Source organism: Pseudochaenichthys georgianus, chromosome 9 (assembly GCF_902827115.2).
Source record: "Pseudochaenichthys georgianus chromosome 9, fPseGeo1.2, whole genome shotgun sequence".
In the NCBI taxonomy this organism is placed as follows: Eukaryota; Metazoa; Chordata; class Actinopteri; order Perciformes; family Channichthyidae; genus Pseudochaenichthys; species Pseudochaenichthys georgianus.
The window spans coordinates 147,313-165,811 of NC_047511.1; the positions used below are offsets into that span (position 1 = coordinate 147,313).

Here is an 18,499-nt window from a genome sequence, read left to right on the forward strand (position 1 = left end):
AACAATACAAACGGATACTCTGAAGTTCTGTACAACCGAGCTGAATGCAGGGAGTCATTGCTAATGCTAAATGTTGTGGTTTCTACACAGCACATCCTGCAGGAAATGGACCTCATCATGGAGAATTGATTTGTCGGCATGTGTGTGCATGCACGGCCAAGTGTCCCTGACGGCATGTGTGCTCTTTATATGAGCGATCTGAGTATGTTCCCGCCCAACATCCAGTCATTGCAGTGACGCTCTGACAGGAAGTGCAGACTGCTGCTGTAATGGCCTCTCCCAAACCTTCCCCCCAATTATTGTTATCATGTCAGCCTGCTCAGCTAGTATTCAATCAGACCTGCACCCAAACAGCTCACATACTAACACAAACAGCTGACTACTGTTTTTAATTCAGCCTTCCACTGTAACTCACACCAAGGGAGTATTCTATTAGGTGTTCATTTCATCTTGCACATAAGGGCTGTGTGATTAATCAAATGTGATGCTCAGTTCCTCCAATCAGCTCTCCCCCTCATCTGACTGTGTACAGTAGAAGCTTTTCAGGGTACCGACAGCACCGGAGCCAGAATATAAAAGTCACACCACAATCTCAACAGAGATAACAGACCACAGTGAAGGGTAAGGCACTCCAGTAGATGGAACGATTCTGGGTAGAGGGACCTTTGGGCTAACTCAGGAACGATATGTTAATTCAAACTTTTTACTTTTAAAAAGGTGTCAGCTCGAGCACATACAAGTGCCCAAAGACTGCCAGAGAAGAGCAACCAGAAACATTCTTTAGAGACAGTCCGAAGTGATTAGAGAAGGAAGCTTGAATAAAATATAGCCTGATTAATAAAGGACTTGGGGAAGGACTTGATGAGAGCTGCAGGAGTTGGAGGAGCCCTGTTTATGCAGTGAGGTTCCCATCACATGCCCCATAGAGAGCCTGCCGTCCCCTGGTGGCAGAGAGCCTGCCGTCCCCTGGTGGCAGAGAGCCTGCCGTCCCCTGGTGGCACAGAGCCTGCCGTCCCCTGGTGGCAGAGAGCCTGCCGTCCCCTGGTGGCGTCCCCTGGTGGCGTCCCCTGGTGGCGTCCCCTGGTGGCGTCCCCTGGTGGCAGAGAGCCTGCCGTCCCCTGAGAGCCTGCCGTCCCCTGGTGGCAAAGAGCCTGCCGTCCCCTGGAGGCAGCGGCAGGCGTTCAGGGACTCTGTTGCGGAACAGCATCCTCTGTCACTACCCCCCCCTCACAGCTTTCCCTCCACAGCACATCTGAGATGTTACAATGAAAAAAGAGCCTGCTCTGCATTTCTGTAGCGAAATGGAGATGCTTAATGGTGCTGATATGAAGACGGTACAGTCCTCTGCTGAAGGGTCAGCGTTAGCACACATTGCCCGTCTGCTTTACAGGGTTATAAAACGGTTTCAGTTTAGTATTAACAATGGGACTGAACAGTTCATCCAACATTAAGTGTTCCTTTTGGCTTTCCTGCATTAAGCGGGGATGATGAACTCATGTTCAACAATATAGATAAGGTTTCGGTGTTAATATTGCTGCTGCATTATGCCACAGGTTAGTGCTGTGGACTTTAAATACTGTTGGGTTGTTTACCTAGCAAAACGAATCACAGAAAATCACCGTGTGTCTCTGGCGTTCTGTGAAAATCGCTCATTCTAAAAAAATGGCCTTTCATTTGCACCCTAAGCATCACCTGTTCGTACAGTCAGCTGAGTTGGATCTGAGGGGCAACACAACATCCTCACTCGACACTGGCCTCCTCTAATCCTCTACTCCTGTTCTCTTTTCTTCACACAAATGGACACATTGACATTAGTTTTCCCAAGTTCAGTTATATTTGTATGTACCCCTTCACCTCAGACTCAGAAGCTGAACTGTTAAGGGACACTTGGTATTCAAGAGACCTGACTTTGCATACAAGTCAGCCCTCCCCCAGCTGTCCTGATGTGACCCGCCTCTCTGAACATCAGAGGGAGGCGTCCTCTCAGAGCAGTGTCTTATCTATATCTCGCACGCACGCACACACACACACACACACACACTCACCCTGTTAGGACCACCACAAAGTCCATTGCATTCCAGCCACTACGCAGGTAGGATCCTTTGTGAAAGGCAAAGCCCAGAGCGATGATCTTGATGCCAGCCTCAAAACAAAATATTCCAATAAAGTAGGGCTCTGTGTCATCCTGTTAGAAAAAGCAGAGTAGGGAGGATCATGAAATTATACATCTCTTGCTGGTTGTGTCAATAAAACGTGATTGAGCCAGTCTACGTCAGGCTGTCGTCTGTAAAGGTATGGACTTGAGTCCCACAACTTGGACCACATTCGATGGCCGTAGACTTGTCCTCACAACAATCCAAAAGTCTGGCAACTCAACTCACATTTCAACACAAACGCCATTTGGGTTTTTGATGGAAACCATTGGTCGGTTATGATACATCAACAGAAACACCAGGGTCTGCCGTTTCCTTATCATGTGTACACATCAGCACTGAAACCATTTCAGTGCTGATGTGGCTTCTGAGAAAGGTTGACTTAAGAGTAACCTAAGGATACATTTACAAAAGATCAACACCTAAAACGTAAATGTGATTGCCAAAAGTGAAACGCTAACAGTTATATTTCATTTTGCAACAGGAAACAACACATTATAAATATAGAAAGGGTTTGAGCTAAGGCCGTTTGTGAGAGCACAAGGAGGATGAGAAGGCAGACTAGTAATGACTCGAAAGTCACATTTAGCCAGGAATTGTTTTTAAGTTTATCAAAATGTTTAAGTGGGGTATTTACGTTTTTTCTTTTGTAGAAAATATTTGAAAACCTCTTAAGTGACTGTTGACCACTGAACGTATTTCAGCCATTTAAAAGTCATAGAATTCAGGACAGGGAGACAGAAGTGGCAAAGTGCGGATTCATTTCAGGCTTTAAAGAGTGATTCCTGCAGAACTGGATCGAACACACAGACGGAAGATAAGGGGGGGGGGGGGGGGGGGGTAAACAGGGCACATGCTGATCTCATGATTGCAGCAGACAGACACGAGAAGCATCACAGATGTCAGTCAGTAAACTATCCTGTGCATGGATGAGACATGAGGAGCCTACAGGAAAAGGAAACGGGCGTGTCCACTCACCAAGCGCTCGGACATGGGGGTTTTGTCTGAGGCCGGCAGGTGCTGCTCCAGGGCCAGCACGATGCAGTTTGCTATAATGGTGGCCAGGATCATGTACTCAAATGGAGTGAAAGTGTTAAGGAACTTTCATGGAAAGCATACACAAAGGTTTATAGATATGCAAACACACTCCCACCACAATACAGAACCATTTTCAATGAGAAATGGAGAACAAAAATCATTGTGTTCTTTGCTCAATGTCATTTTATTGACAGCTTGTTTGTTTGGTGTCACACCCATGCAGCTTGCCACCGACAGCTCCACCTGCAGCCTGCATGAAACACCAGGGATGTGAACCCGCGCAACGCTGCCATCATGAAGTACATTAAGCAACGAACAGCCTGATGTCCTACTCTCAATCACCGCCCACTGTCAGTCAGCCGCACGGTGCCTGTTGTGACCGGCAGACTGGTGATAATTAATCAATGCAATATGAAAACATTATGCCGAAGTACATCAGAAATGTGGCTCTGAGATCACCTTCCTGCCCACAGACGAGCCGGGTGCTTTGATGGAAATGGTAAGACTAAGAGCTGAATGAATATCAACAGAAGATGAACTGAGGAGCTCTCATTCTGCAGCAGCACTCCCTTCTGTATGTAAGGCTGTGGAGACACAAGGAGAACCAACTAGTTACATTTCACTGATTAAAACGCCTCTTTGCATATTGCACATGTGCTGAATGAAAATATATATCATTTAATTTCATTTGAGATAGTGTCTGAATTCTTAGATGTATGAATTTTCTTCCGGTAAGCAATGGGCCTCTATCTGACACATTCCCGCGGAGCTTGGCTGAATGATCCCGCGGTAGAGCCGGGATAGAAGCTCTGCTGGTCGGTCGGCCTGACTGACTGTAAAGGATATGGCCATTCGGTGATCTTGTTGGCATATTTCCGTATGATGTTATCCTCACTGAAGATGAACAGAGAGCGGTTAACGGCGAGGCAGCTCTGTTTGACGGGGATGGGGTTGTAGATCGCCATTGTCCGGGCTCTCTGGGCCATCGTCTGCTTGTACACCCTCGGGACCCCCGGCAGCCGGCTGACCCCTCTGGTCGGTCCCGCGGGGCCGCCGCCTCCGTAGCGGCCGGCCAGGTCCTCTTCAAAGCGAGCCATGGTGGGAGGGAGCAGGTGTTGCTCGAGAAACCAAAACTGACCCCCGGGATGAGATGGAGCATCACAGCACAGCGCGCCCCGTCCCCCCGGTCCTCTAGCTGCGGGTACCACGTGCACCAAAGTCACACATTAACGGGAAACAACGACCCTCACTCAGTCTCTGCTGCTGCCCATGACCTCACTCACGGAATTGTTGCATAAAGTGCAGCTGCTCAGATTCCAAGATGCATCATGTCCTACCGCGTACCTGCTGGCGTCAGCGCGCGAGCTCCAAGCTACAAGAGGCTCCTCCTGAAGCCTGGGGAGAAAGTCGGATTAAACAGCTGAGAAAATACCGCGAACCGTCAGCACGACGAAACCGGATAATTCCTTGAAGAAAGCATCCATAAAATACTCATTTGTGTTCCACAGCGACACCTCTCATGTTCGCGTTGAAGACTGAATCTGAAGCAACGCGTTATTATCACTTTCCGTGTCTCCGGTAAAGGAGGAGAAGGCTCGGGGAACAGGTTGTTAACGTGATGCAGACACACTACTTTCTGCACTGCTCCTTCAGAGACCCCACGTGACCGACAGACGCCAGTCAGGCTCCACCTGGACCGGCCCTGTTTCCATAGCAACAGGGAGGAGAGTGCCACACCGGGTCAAGTTACACACATTTTAGCAACAATTAGCCTACGCGATAACTTCCAAAATAAGAGCAAGCCTGTAAACAACCAATAAAGCTTTAAATACCAGTTAAAAGTATGTTTAGTAAAATAAAACTGTTAACTGTCTCATACGGAATTATTATATATTATATACAATATATATGTTTTAGGGTGTATTAGAGATCATTCAGTAAAGCTATTCGTAACTCAGTTCATGGGGACTTCGGGGTTATTAGAACTGGATTGTCAAATACCCCCTGTGATGTGGGTTACAAAAGACATACATAGTTTAATGATGATTTCTGTCATCCTTACTGGACAGCTAGGTGGATCAGTGTTATGTGGTTCTGATATTTCAATGTTTTAACTCCGGCCAGAAGCAGCCTATATGGAAACCACTGTCCATGTACTTTAGAGGACCTTTGGTCTGGAGCCGTTTTCCTCCCTTGGCCAGAATAAAGGAGAAAAGGGATTAAAAAAATGTAACCTGAGAAATTATTATATTTAAAAGTATGTTGACAAACACATCGCGTACTTTGGGTCAGTAAGTTGTTCCTTGTTCAAGTCCATTAGTGTAATATATGTTTCAGTAGTTTTTAAGACAACACACTTCTTCACACCGAGTGTCATCAGGTTTCTGTTCCTCAAAGCCAACTCAGAGCACATCAGACCCCGACTGAGGCTGGGGCTGTGTGAAGACAGAAGCTTCTTTCTATTGGCCACTAGAATTCATTCATAAAACAGATCCTTTAAAAATGTGTTTAACTGCTAGTTAGACATTTCGTAAAAAGCATGTTTACATAAGAGATCAGACGATCAAACCAGTGCATTACTTCATTAATCCCCCAGTATAACACTTGGCAGTTTTCAGAGTTCATGACTGTTAAAACCTTTTTTTAAATGCTAGTTGAATCCACGCTCACAGACAGTATTTCTGTCATTAGGTCTGTAAATAAGTAGCAACATGTGCTCTGAGATGACACATTTCCACAAGCTTTATTCCTCATGTGTTGCTTCTGAACAGTAATACAAAATCAGTCCTATGCGGGATCAGGTTCAGAAGACAGTGTTTCTGACATTAAAGAGGTCCAACAGAATGAGTCCAGGCTGAGGGGGGGGGGGGGGTCATCAGTGGGATTCTCTGCTGCTGGCGGAGTGGCGACACTTGAGCGAGCCACACTGGCAGCTGAAGTACTTGCTCTTCACCCTCCAGTAGTGATCGCCATAGTCAAACCTGGTGAGGAAGAGACAGCACTGCATCAAAGGAACTTTATAGCTAGCACTTGGTGGGACACTGTTTTCAGATTGAAGAAAAACACCAGCAAACATATACAGTAATGTAGGCTCGCCATCTGTTCGCTATGCATGAAAGGGCATGCTCCTCGAGCTTTCCCTCATATCAGTCCTATCGGTCCACTCTGGTTCAGAAACACACCCAGGACGTGAGGACAGTTCTCCAGATTTAAATGTTCACTGTGAAAATAAACCTTCCTCCAACTGTTTTCAGAACATTTTAACAGATGATCCTGATGCAGAGTTATGTCCCCAGCACCTATGGTTGCTGGAGGGGAAATGAAGGCTGCTCCACCACTCACCCTATCTGGTCTCCAGCCTTGATGGCGCAGCTGGAGAAGAAGGCGATCCTGGGGAAGCGCAGGTCCTGGTGCATGGTGAACACGCAGACCGCCAGCAGGGTGGGCTCACACAGGTGGTTGATGAAGCGCCCGATGTTTCCAAAGAGTCTCGCATCAATACAGTGAACGTCTCCAACCTGCACAGTACCGTGAGCAGACAGAGCAAACAATGGGACACACGTGCAGGGAGTATGTTCTTCACGATATGCGTCCTTCTTATTACTTACCTTTTTTTTTTTAAGAACAAACAAAAGTGAAAAATATGTGCGAATGGGACACGGAGACGCACACACTCATCCCATGGAAAGGCTACTGCTAATGATCTCTGCTTTTACTATTACTGCCATTGATGAGTAATACACATGTTATTCTCTTAAATACTGACAACACACATTTCTAAAATAATCTTGTCATTAAGACAAGTCTTTTGATGATTTGCCCCTCACATTAGTTTAGTATAGCTTTATAAGTGACACTTGTTCATGATTGCGTGTCTTTCTCGGTCTGCAGTTCAGCTCTTCTTTAGAATTAAAAGAGTTTCCATCTGAGTACTACTCCAGGAAACCATGCACTCTTCCTGACGGCAGAGACACTGGTTTCCACGGTGCTTCCACAGAAACTCCAGCAGACAGACTCATTAGCGTAGTTAGTGTGGTGCACGTGGGCACAGGAAGTTGATGTTATTATTTTAATTACATTTAACTGAGCTCATTTTGTAATATTGGTTGTTAGTCAGAGGTGGGAGAAGTACTCAGATCTTGTACTTAAGTAGAAGTAGTAGTACCAGAGTGTAGGAATACTCTGTTAAGTCGTGCATTCAAAAGGTTGCTGAAGTAAAAGTACACAAGTATTAGCATCAAGATATACTTAAAGTACCAAAAGTAAAAGTACCCAACAGAAATAATTATACTTCAAAAGAACAACTGGCTATTAAGGAATCAAAGAGACTGGTGCAAACAGCTACCTGTCACCATGAGCTCAGCCGGCGTGAGACGGCCTCAGGCGTGCGGAGGCAGAGACAGTCAGTTCTGATCTGCATATTGTTTTAAGTCTCTTGTTCTCGTGTTTGCTGCCGTCTTTGCCGGGACTCTCTTGTAAAATAGACTCTGAATCTCAAATGTGAACATTCCTTATTATAGTCCTTCTATCCCTACATATATAATGGAGCAGGCATGTATAGAGAACCATGTTCAGGTTGGGTTTTGTCTTGCTTCTGAAGGTATTCTTCTTTACTAACAAAGGGCCGGCTTACCTAAAGCCAGCTGAGTAGACTTGAGATGGTTGGCTCGATGAAGCCTGATGTACTTTGTGTCTTCTTGGTCGAACGCACTTACTGTAAGTCGCTTTGGATAAAAGCGTCATTTAAATGAAATGTAATATTCGAAGCAGTGCCTTGTAAAACGTGGGCGGGGCACTTTTACTCGTGTTACTCTTGATCAAATAAAAGATTAAGATTAAAATCCATTAGAGTTCAACTGAATCCTGCCTCAATGTTACCATTCTCTGTGGGACAAAAGTACACTGTAAACACAAGTATCTGATTACATGAAAGTAACGGCAGCTTCACACGTGTTCTCTGAGTCCTCGCTCTTATTGAAACTGCATGTTCTCCTCTTACCGCACACAATGACAAGTTAACACTTTCACGCAATCATGTCTCATAGCAGCCAACTGCAGCGGTTTGACATTCATTAAACCGAGTTAATCACCTTATTGTCGAGGGTGAAGAGGAAAGAGTCATTCTCTCTTTTATCGGCCTCTGCATCTGTGATGATCTCTCCGACATACCTGTGCACAGATGGGGGGTGTTAGTGCTGCGGCTCAGTTTGCTGTATGCTGTAAAACAATGGATTTGGTGTAGGCCCGTCCTCACTCGCAGACGAAGGTTCCCTGTGGGATATCCTGCATGGCCCTGACTCCCCAGCCCATCCTCTGAGTCCTGAAGAGCTGCAGCCGCACTCTGAAACAACACCACGGTGATCATCCACCAGCTGACAGCAGCACACTTCAGAGGAATATTAGCACAGACAAAATGACATTATATTTGTTTAAGGAAGCACAGCTTCAAGAGAGAAAAACAAAACTTCAGAACCAAGCCAGGCCGGGCCAAGCCACCTGCCAGCCACACAAGGAGCATATCATATATAACACGTTTGGAATTATCATTTATTGGATATGTACTGTATATGTAAAGAGAAAGCATTAAAGCAGCATAATGGTAATTATCAAGCATGTACATTCTTTAAAAAGGAAATAGTTCCTACATAAAACTGTCTTATCAAGGATTATCATTTGTGACAGGGTCATGATTTCTGAAGAGAGGCATGGCTGTGGACATGTTCAAATGCATTTGGTGTGGCTTTAAACAAGCCAAGAGCAATTGAGTTGTATTAAATAGAGGAGAAAGCAGACTTCTCTCTCTAACACCGGCCTGGTTCAGGAGGGAGAACAGTCGTCCTACAGTCAGAGAGCCAGTGCGTCTGTGTGTGAATATATAGGGCTCCTTATGAGCAGGTGGCCACTTGTATAGTAGCCTCTGCTGCGTAAATGTGTGTGTAAATGCTGACATGTAAACATGCTCCGAGTGGTCTCAAGGACTAGATTTATCATAAAGGTGGCTGCATGAGGCAATGTGGGAACCAAGAGAAATTAATCTCATTTGTGATGTGGTGAACAAAGACTTGTATTTAAATGGAGCTGCATTAAAAGCATCACAAATTCATGGTGATGTAAGACAATTGATACTTTTAACCCAGGGGTGGGGAACCTTTTTCCTCTCAAGGAATCCTCCGAGGGCCGTACAAATTGTTAACCACTACTTAAAAATACTAAAATCACATCCCATTCATTTGGCCTCTCTTTCATGCTATGCAAAGAAAAAGCAACCTCTCAATCCAGATATCTTACCATGACTCGCGCATGCATGCATGTGCATGACCACCAAAACAGAAAGATATGGACACAATATGTGTGCAAATGAAGTTTAGTTTCGTATCATGATTTAAGTGTGGGGGGGGGGACCTAACCTCCTCTAGGGGGGTCCGGGGGCATGCTCCCCCGGGAAGATTTTTTTTTTTTTTTTTTTTTTTTTTTTTAAATATTGAAGTTAAAAGCATCAATCTGGTGCACTTTGAGAGCAACATTAAGAGATCTATGGATACATCTCTCAACACTCATATGAAACAGAACTGCAAGCAGATTTTCTTTTTCTTTATGGATATTTTACAAATCATCCCCTTTCAAACTGTATTCTTGTTTATTAATAACTTTTTTTTACTGTCATATTAGTATTTTATACCTGTTTACTTTATTCTCTTGTTTTTTATAACTATAATGATCATATACAGATGTGCCTTTACCTCACTGGTTGGAGAAAAAGCTTCTTATATTCGTTAGCATAGCTAGCTAACCAGATGCTAATAAGTTATTGACTGTATGATCAGTGTGACAGATGAACAGATCACCTCTGGGCTTTCAGCTGGAGACACAGCCACGCAGAAACTGCGGCATATGTACGGCTCCTTGTGGGTACTGACATTTCTGAAGTGCCGGAGCCGCGTTCTGGTGCTCTCTGTCAGAACTACACCCCTGTCAGACGAGACATATACCACATGATGACACTTTAGGCTCGTGTTGTGTTCAAGGACCCTGAACTTGGCCAGGAAAAACAGGCACTCGCTTGTTTAATTCTTCTTTAATTTTTTCTTTTTTGCGTGTGTTTATAAATGACCTCGAGGGGCGTACCAAATGGTCTCAGTCCGTATACGGCCCGGAGGCCGGAGGTTCCCCACCCCTGTTTTAACCATTATCATAATGATCATGCAACCAAATAATCTTTGAGTAGTGTGCCCATGTTGAGCTGTGAGGAAGAGGAAGGTCACCTCAGGCCGTTCTGCACCACTCTGTTCCTGCAGCTCCTCAAGCAGGAGCAGGCGTGGTTACACTCAAACAGCACGGGGGGCTCCCTCTGACAGAAGTCCAGGGGTAGTCGACCCTCCTACAAATACACCAGGAGACATGTTACACACTGCTACCAGGAACACACACGTGTCACTGTGCTTTTAGAGTTATTTTTAAAATAAAATCAAACTTCAATTAAAGTTGTGTGTGTGTGTGTCTACTTACTCCATCATACCAGCAGCGCAGACTGAGCTGCCCACACATGCAGCTGCTGGAGGAGCAGTCTTCTGTGCAGCTGCAGTGCTGAAGGACACAGACATCAGTGAGTTATCAGGTATGACATTTAGCTGTTTTTTTTCTCTACATTGCTGGACTGTTTTTGAAGTCATTTCCTGGACATGTGAAAAGAAAATAACAAATAGATCCAGCAGGCCGGTCAGTGTTGTTCTCACTTCACTTGGATAGCACAGTTAAATCTGATATTGGATGTTTGGTGAACTTCTTCTGTTTCTTCTGCTTGTGAATTTCATTAATTCCATCAACTCTCTGGATTTAAAAAAAGGCTTCTGGCGATCTCGCACGGAAGACCTGGTAACACTCACACAGCAACAGTCTGACGTCAATGTGACCAAGACTGCTTATATTACATATTTTTCTCACTGTCAACAAATCCCATGATAAGATCAAAGGAGATGTATCAGGCTTTGAAACACACACACAATACCTGTTAGGAGATACATTTAGTATTGACTTGGATCTGCTCTTGTGATGTTTTGACAATAAAAAAAGATAGAATATTACTGATTTATTCTTAAAATACACACAGAGTTAGAGCTCACCTGTAGATGAGTGATGTCTCGGTCTATGTTCAGGGCGGAGGTCACACAGCTGTCAGGGATGTACTTAAAGTTGTCCGGGCTCGGCTCGCTGTCCACACTATTAACACAGGCAATAGGAACTGCCTCATAACCTCGTGAAATGTCCCTGAGAGAAGGAAAAAGTGTTTTAGGGCTGTCAAGTTAACGTGCTAATAACGCCACTAATTATTTTAACGTGCGATTAACGCATGTGTATTTGTCCTCAGCCCCGCCCCGTAGTTTCACATCACAGCACATTATTTTGACCCACAGTGGGAACTTCAGTCTTATGCTTTGACTGTTATGAAGACAGAGGAGTGGCATTTCGCCGACAACTGTACTTCTGAATCCAAAGTTAATTCTATAATTTCCTCTTTAAACAATTCCAAATCAAAAAGACACTTTTGGACTGGATTCTCTGTTTCTAAAGAAACATGCTACCACCCTCACAGGGACAATTACATAAATAATTAACACCTCTTTTAGGGAGGGAACATTCCCAAAAGACTGGAAGTTAGCCATTGTTGTGCCAGTCCACAAATCCGGGGACACAACTGATGCAAACAACTATAGGCCCATTAGTGTTTTACCTGTCATGTCTAAGATCTCTGAGAAATGTGTAGCTGAGCAATTGACTGGACATCTTAACAGTAGTCCTTTCACACTACACCCCATGCAATTCGGCTTCCGAGCCAATCATTCCACTGAGACCGCAAATTGTTTCCTTGTGGAAAATATTAAATTAAAAATGGACAAAGGAGGCATGTTGGAGCAATCTTCTTAGATCTTAAGAAAGCTTTTGATACAGTCAATCATCAAGTACTCATTCACAAAATGTCTTATTTTAATTTCTCACCCAGTGCAATAGACTGGATGAGCTCCTATCTGTCAGACAGAGTTTAGTGTGTGAGGGTAAGTGGCGAGACATCACCACCCCTGAGGAATTAACTGGGTGTACCCCAGGGATCTATCCTGGGCCCAATTCTATTCAGCCTTTATATAAATGACTTGCCCTCAGTGTGCACTGGATGTGAGGCGCACGCTGATGACACTGTCATTTATGTCCATGCAAAAACCAAGGCCCAAGCTGCGGCCAAATTAAATGATGCAATGGTTCATGTAAATCAATGGCTTACTGACTCACAGCTATATCTGAATGTTAAGAAGACAGTATGTATGTTTTTTAGCAAGACCAACACTGTATCACACTGTGAACCCAAGGTCTATGTGTCTGGGGAGGTCATTCAAACAGTTACACATTTTAAATATCTATAGGCATTATCCTTGACACTACTTTATCCTTCAAAAAACAAGTGAGAAAGGTAATGCAAATAATCTAGCAAACTTCAGATATATAAGGAACTGTTTGACAACACCTGTAGCAAAACTCTACATGACATGTAGACATGCCATGATCCTTCCCCACCTAACATACTGTATGACCAGCTGGACCCAGGCGAATAGCACCACATTAAGGCCTATCCTGTCACTTCACAAACAAGCTCTCAAAGTGTTGGACAGAAAACCTAAGCTATACCACCATTGCAAAATCCTGGACAAACATAACCTGCTCAGCTGGGAAAATATTTTAAAACACACCGAGGAATGTCTCATTTTTAAAATTCTAAACGGCAAGGCACTCCCACCACTCTGCACTTTTATGCAGCAGAAAAATTCAAACAGCAGAACCACAAGGTCTGCCCTAAGAGGGGACTACACAGTCGCCTCTTAGGTCCAGTTCCTTTGGCAAACACTGTTTCTCTGTGAGGGCACCAACACTCTGGAACACAATACCAATACAGATCAGGAATAACACCTCTTATCATACATTTACCCACAATCATAAGAACTGGCTTTTAAACAATCAAAAATGTGAACACTTTGAACTGAATCAAGGTATGATGATATTTCATCTGTTTGCATGTTTGTTTGTTCCTCTCTATTGTTGTACTGCTGTTCCTATTTATTGTTGTACTGATGTTGTCTGCTGTACTCTAATTATGTTTTTATTTTCTAGTCTTGTTGTCATTTAACATCTTGCCAAGGACAACAGTTGAAAATTAGCCTGCTGGCTCATTTACAGCAATGTGAATTAATGTGCACTGTCCTTTAAATAAATAAAACAAAAACAAAACAACTGTAAACAGGCTTGTCTGTTTGAGCAACTGGCTCAGTGCAAAGAAGTACACAGGGTTGGGAGAGAGTGTAAGAGAGAGAGAGGTTCCAGGTTGTTGTGTTGAGAATATTCAGGAGAATATTTGTCATTGTTCCAATGATAATCAACAAACGTTTGCATAAAGCATATTTGTCCACTCATATGTTGATAAGGGTATTCAAAACTTATTCCTCTAAGGTACATTTAGAACAGATACAAAATGTGCGATTAATTTGCGATTAACTATTTTAATCGACTGACAGCCCTAGTTTTTTTTAAATATATATTATATATATGTATTTAGATCTGCATTGAGAAAATATATAGAAAAATACAAGACTGTGAAAAGTATCAATTCTACAATTAATGACTAGTGGATGAAGTAAATCATGCATAATAAAAGTTTCGAGTTTGAAAGAAAAGTGAATTTGGAATGTGTCCGTTTTAAAAACACATTTTAAATGAATGTTTTAATTCTCAACGGCAATAATTAAATGTCCTGACATAACTCAAACACTAAGACATTACCAGTCTGGAATATTTATTTTATAATTCAACATTATATAACATCATATTATGTAGGGGTGTTGAAAATAATCGTTTCTACGATGCATTGCGATGTGGACGATTCGGTATCGATGCAGTGACGGAAGATAATCGATTATAGCGTAGTAATGTTGCTTCCTGATTTTCCGGCCGCGGCTTTTTCTGTCACTTTAATATCGAATCGGTCGGTGAGGCAGAGATCAGGGAGCAGACGTGACAGCGGCACAGCAACACCGAACACGGAGCAGTCTGCTTTATCCACCAACACAAGAACACCAGTCCAGAACCGACAGCAGAAGGACCCGCTCTGAATCACTCCGTGTCGCTGCGGCTCAGAGACACAGGGATTTATGTTTTTCAAAAATAATCGCGTTACAATCATGTCAGGTTTTTGGTGGATTTAATTAAGTCTTGGATTGCAGAGTATGAATGCCCTCTAGCAGTTTCCAGACGATATATACGTGTGTAGAGTTTGTGAAGGCAGGAGGAAAAAAGCTTCCGCGATCACCGTCTCCTCTCCGTTCCTCCAAGCCCCGCCCCCTCCCTGAAAATAATGAGTGACAGGCTGACAGTGACCCGATAGAAACTTTATTATTCACTTAATCACTGAGATATAATGAAGCTAACTTAATCTCATACATTCATGGGATTTATGTAACAGTAAGACAGAGAATGTGAGTGTGCACCCACATGCACTATTTTAGTTTGTATATGCTATTGTAAATACTCCTGTTCTGTTGTCTGCTGTGTTCAGACCATAGACTGTATATATATGGTTCAGACCATGGTTCAGACTCAGGTCCTGTGTGTGAAGCCACATTCAGGACATTCAGTGTCCTTTCTTAACAGAAGACCGTGACTAGAAGCTGCAGCTAGACTGCAGAAGCATTAGCTTTTTGTTTTTGAGGATGGAACAACTTCACACACAGATATAGGGAGGCGAGACCTATACAATTCATTTATTTTGGTTTATAAATTAATGTCAAGACATTTATGTTATTGATTTCTGAAGCACTTTCTAAATAATAAAAAGAGAGTTCATATGTATTTACTGCATGTATGCATTGATGAAAAATAAGCCATGTGCAGTAATATAGAAAATTGAGGATGCAACGTATTGGTATGAATCGTGATGCATCGGGATATCGAATTGAATCGAATCGTGAGACCAGTGAAGATGCACAACCCTAATATTATGAAGAACCAGCACCTTACCGTGGTGGAGAGGTTTGTGTGCCCTGATGAACCTGGGGGCTGTGTTGTCTGGAACCTTGTGTCACCTCCGGGTGACAGAAGCTGGCTTTGGGGACGTGGAACGTCACCTCTCTGGGGGGGAAGGAGCCGGAGCTTGTGCGGGAGGTGGAGCGTTACCAGTTGGATCTGGTTGGGCTCACCTCTACGTACAGCGTCGGCTCTGGAACCTTACTTCTGAATAGGGGTTGGACTCTATTCTTCTCCGGAGTTGCTCAAGGTGTGAGGCGCCGGGCGGGTGTGGGGATACTCACAAGTTCAAGTTCAGAGTAAACAGCCTTCTTGGAGACCCTGGAAAGAGTCCTGTATGGGGCTCCTGAAGGGGACTCTTTAATCGTGCTGGGAGACTTCAACGCACATGTGGGCAATGATGGAGACACTGATCTGAACCGGAGTGGTGGTTTGTTACTGGACTTCTGTGCTAGTCATGGATTGGCCATAACAAACACCATGTTCGAACATAAGGATATAATATAATTGGGAGGGATGAAACCCTCTTTAATGCTCACACATGCAGAGCACACAGCACACAGTGAAATGTGTTCTCTGCATTTAACCCATCCTAGTACTAGGAGCAGTGGGCAACAGAGCAACAGAGGAGGGATCCCTCTCCCAGGACGGACAGACGTGCAATAGATGCCGTGCGTAAATCAAAGAGATAATATATTTTACAGCTTAGGTAGACCAAATGTTTGGAAATGCATGTGTCTGTAATGAGAAGATGCATCACGCATTTTAAAAGGTGTTTCGCCTGCCGTCTGTCTGCAGACTTGTCAAAGCATTAATTCATGGTTTGTACTAACCAGTATCAGTGTGTTGTTACTTCGGCATCATTTTGAAACGTGTATTACAATTAAATCACGGTCAAATATGTTCATCTTGTTGTAGCTGTAGCTCCCTTGCCAGCGATTCTCTCTAGTTTAGCAAACTCAGCCCGACTCAGCCCTGTTTGTTGGTCCCGATAGAACCACGATTTTGTCGGGCCAGAAAAAAGGTGAAAAAGTAGCCCTGGGTCGGAACTAGGCCTAGTGGAAACTCAACCAAAAACGGGGCCGGCACGACACGGCACGCTTAAACCGCGCCATGGTGGAAATGCGCCATTAGGTACTCGAAAGGAGGGTCGAACCTCAGATTGAGGAGGAACAATGCGGTGAGGGTTGGCCTCCGCCAGGGCTGCGCTTTGTCACCAATCCTGTTTGTAATATACATGGATCGGATTTCGAGGCGTAGTCGTGGGGGAGGGGGTCTGCAGTTCGGTGGACTAAGGATTGCACCACTGCTTTTTGCAGATGATGTGGTTCTGATGGCTTCATCGGTCTGCGACCTTCAGCACTCACTGGATCGGTTCGCAACCGAGTGTGAAGCGGCTGGGATGAGGATCAGCACCTCCAAATCTGAGGCCATGGTTCTCAGCAGGAAACCGATGGACTGTCCACTCCAAGTAGGGAATGAGTCCTTACCCCAAGTGAAGGAGTTCAAGTATCTCGGGGTCTTGTTCTCGAGTGAGGGAACAATGGAGCGTGAGATGGGCCGGAGAATCGGAGCAGCGGGAGCGGTACTGCAGTCGCTTTACCGCACCGTTGTGACGAAAAGAGAGCTGAGCCAGAAGGAAAAGTCTACCGGGCCATTTTTGTTCCTACCTATGGTCATGAAGGATGGGTCATGACTGAAAGAGCGAGATCGCGGATACAAGCGGCCGAGATGGGTTTTCCTCGCAGGGTGGCTGGTGTCTCCCTTAGGGATAAGGTGAGAAGTTCAGTCATCAGGGAGGGACTCTGAGCCAGTTGAGGTGGTCCGGGCACCTAGTAAGGATGCCACCTGGGCGCCTGGAAAAACCTCCCAGGCATGTCCAGCTGGGAAGAGACCAGGGGGTAGACCTAGGACCAGGTGGAGGGATTATATCTCTTCGCTGGCCTGGGAGCGCCTTGGGATCCCCCAGTCAGAGCTGGTTGATGTGGCCAGGGATAATAAAGTTTGGGGCTCTCTGCTGGAACTGCTACCCCCGCGACCCGACCACAGATAAGCGGGAGAAGATGGACGGATGGATATTACAGTATCGAACAATAGAAACAGCCTTGTTTTTAACTTTTCCAATATTTTTAGAAAGTGTTCCATAGCCTGGAGATGGGAGCTGACATTAGTGTTAATTTCATTGACTATGACGAAATATGTTCGTCAACGACCTTTTTTTCCATGACGAAAACGAGACGATGACGAGACGGCACCGACGGCAGTAAACAATAACTAACGAAATCATCATGCAATATCGTTGACGAAAACTGACGAGACGAAAATGTAGTTCACTAAATAAAAACTATGCCAAAATCTCTCTTTACTTTTGTTGACCAAAAATGAAGAGACGAAATATTATCAAAGATAATGTTACATCTCTGATAGTCAGTTTTTCTTCCAGCAGTTCAATTTCCGGTGCTGCGGCAGAGCAGCAGCTGTTTCTGTGCTGCGCGCGGCGGTACATTTGAATTACACCGGGCAGCGGCACAATATGAACTGTCAGGAAGACTCTGGTCTAACGAACCTTATTTAACAGAAAATAAAATGGCAACAACAGGGCTTGGGAGGAGTTAACCGAATACCCCCCCGTCAGCGCGAGTGAGTGATACATTGTGCACTCGACGGATAATAATGGATTATGACGGAAATGTTACGATCCTGTCCGTCAAAATGACTGACAACGAAATAGTCTAAAGCCACCACTGCTTGGGAGAAAGAAACGATGTGATATTTGGGCCAGGGTTTCCGCTAGGATTTTTCCTCGCCGGTCAAATGTCCGAGCAGAATTTATTTTACCGGACTAATTTGAAACTTACCGGTCATATTTCAATAATAATAATAAGAGTTGTGTAGCAGAGTTTCCGTTAGCAGGTCTATGAGACTAATTAGATTAACCGGACTATGAGCAGATATGCTTCAGTTTAAAACTCAGTTCACGGGGCTCATTTTTATATTGATTCAGTTTATAATTGTAACAGATCGAAAAATTCAGATTCATTTTTCAATAAATGATTCCACAAACAACATGATTATTACATTCAAACAAACTACTTGTAGTAGATAACATACATTATTCAGAAGTTTACATCAACTTTGAATAATAACACGGGAGAAACGGATCCTCTCCCTCCCTCTCTCTCCTGACAGCACGTCAGTTTCTCATGCAGCTCCTGCAGCTCGCTAAACAGAGGGCGGGGCTTCAGGTG

General features: G+C 44.3%; 2 protein-coding genes across 2 annotated transcripts in view; both read right to left on the reverse strand.

Annotated features, from left to right (window-relative positions):
- The window catches only part of LOC117452130 (voltage-dependent N-type calcium channel subunit alpha-1B-like), a gene marked incomplete at its 3' end in the record, with an annotated part of 152,098 nt that extends 147,261 nt beyond the window's left edge, over positions 1 to 4,837 (reverse strand). Inside the window, 3 exon segments of the mRNA XM_034090611.1 lie at positions 2,046 to 2,185; positions 3,132 to 3,237; positions 4,038 to 4,837. Of these exon segments, the coding sequence (XP_033946502.1) occupies positions 2,046 to 2,185; positions 3,132 to 3,237; positions 4,038 to 4,288 (497 nt within the window).
- Positions 4,838 to 5,908: 1,071 nt separating this feature from the next.
- The window catches only part of ehmt1a (euchromatic histone-lysine N-methyltransferase 1a), a 35,874-nt gene continuing 23,283 nt past the window's right edge, over positions 5,909 to 18,499 (reverse strand). Inside the window, exons 17-23 of the mRNA XM_034091240.2 lie at positions 11,312 to 11,456; positions 10,698 to 10,775; positions 10,454 to 10,569; positions 8,446 to 8,532; positions 8,282 to 8,360; positions 6,534 to 6,709; positions 5,909 to 6,172 (exon numbers count right to left, since the gene is read on the reverse strand). Coding sequence (XP_033947131.1) covers positions 6,067 to 6,172; positions 6,534 to 6,709; positions 8,282 to 8,360; positions 8,446 to 8,532; positions 10,454 to 10,569; positions 10,698 to 10,775; positions 11,312 to 11,456 — 787 coding nt within the window. The 3' untranslated portion in view covers positions 5,909 to 6,066. The remainder of the gene's footprint in view (positions 6,173 to 6,533; positions 6,710 to 8,281; positions 8,361 to 8,445; positions 8,533 to 10,453; positions 10,570 to 10,697; positions 10,776 to 11,311; positions 11,457 to 18,499) is intronic.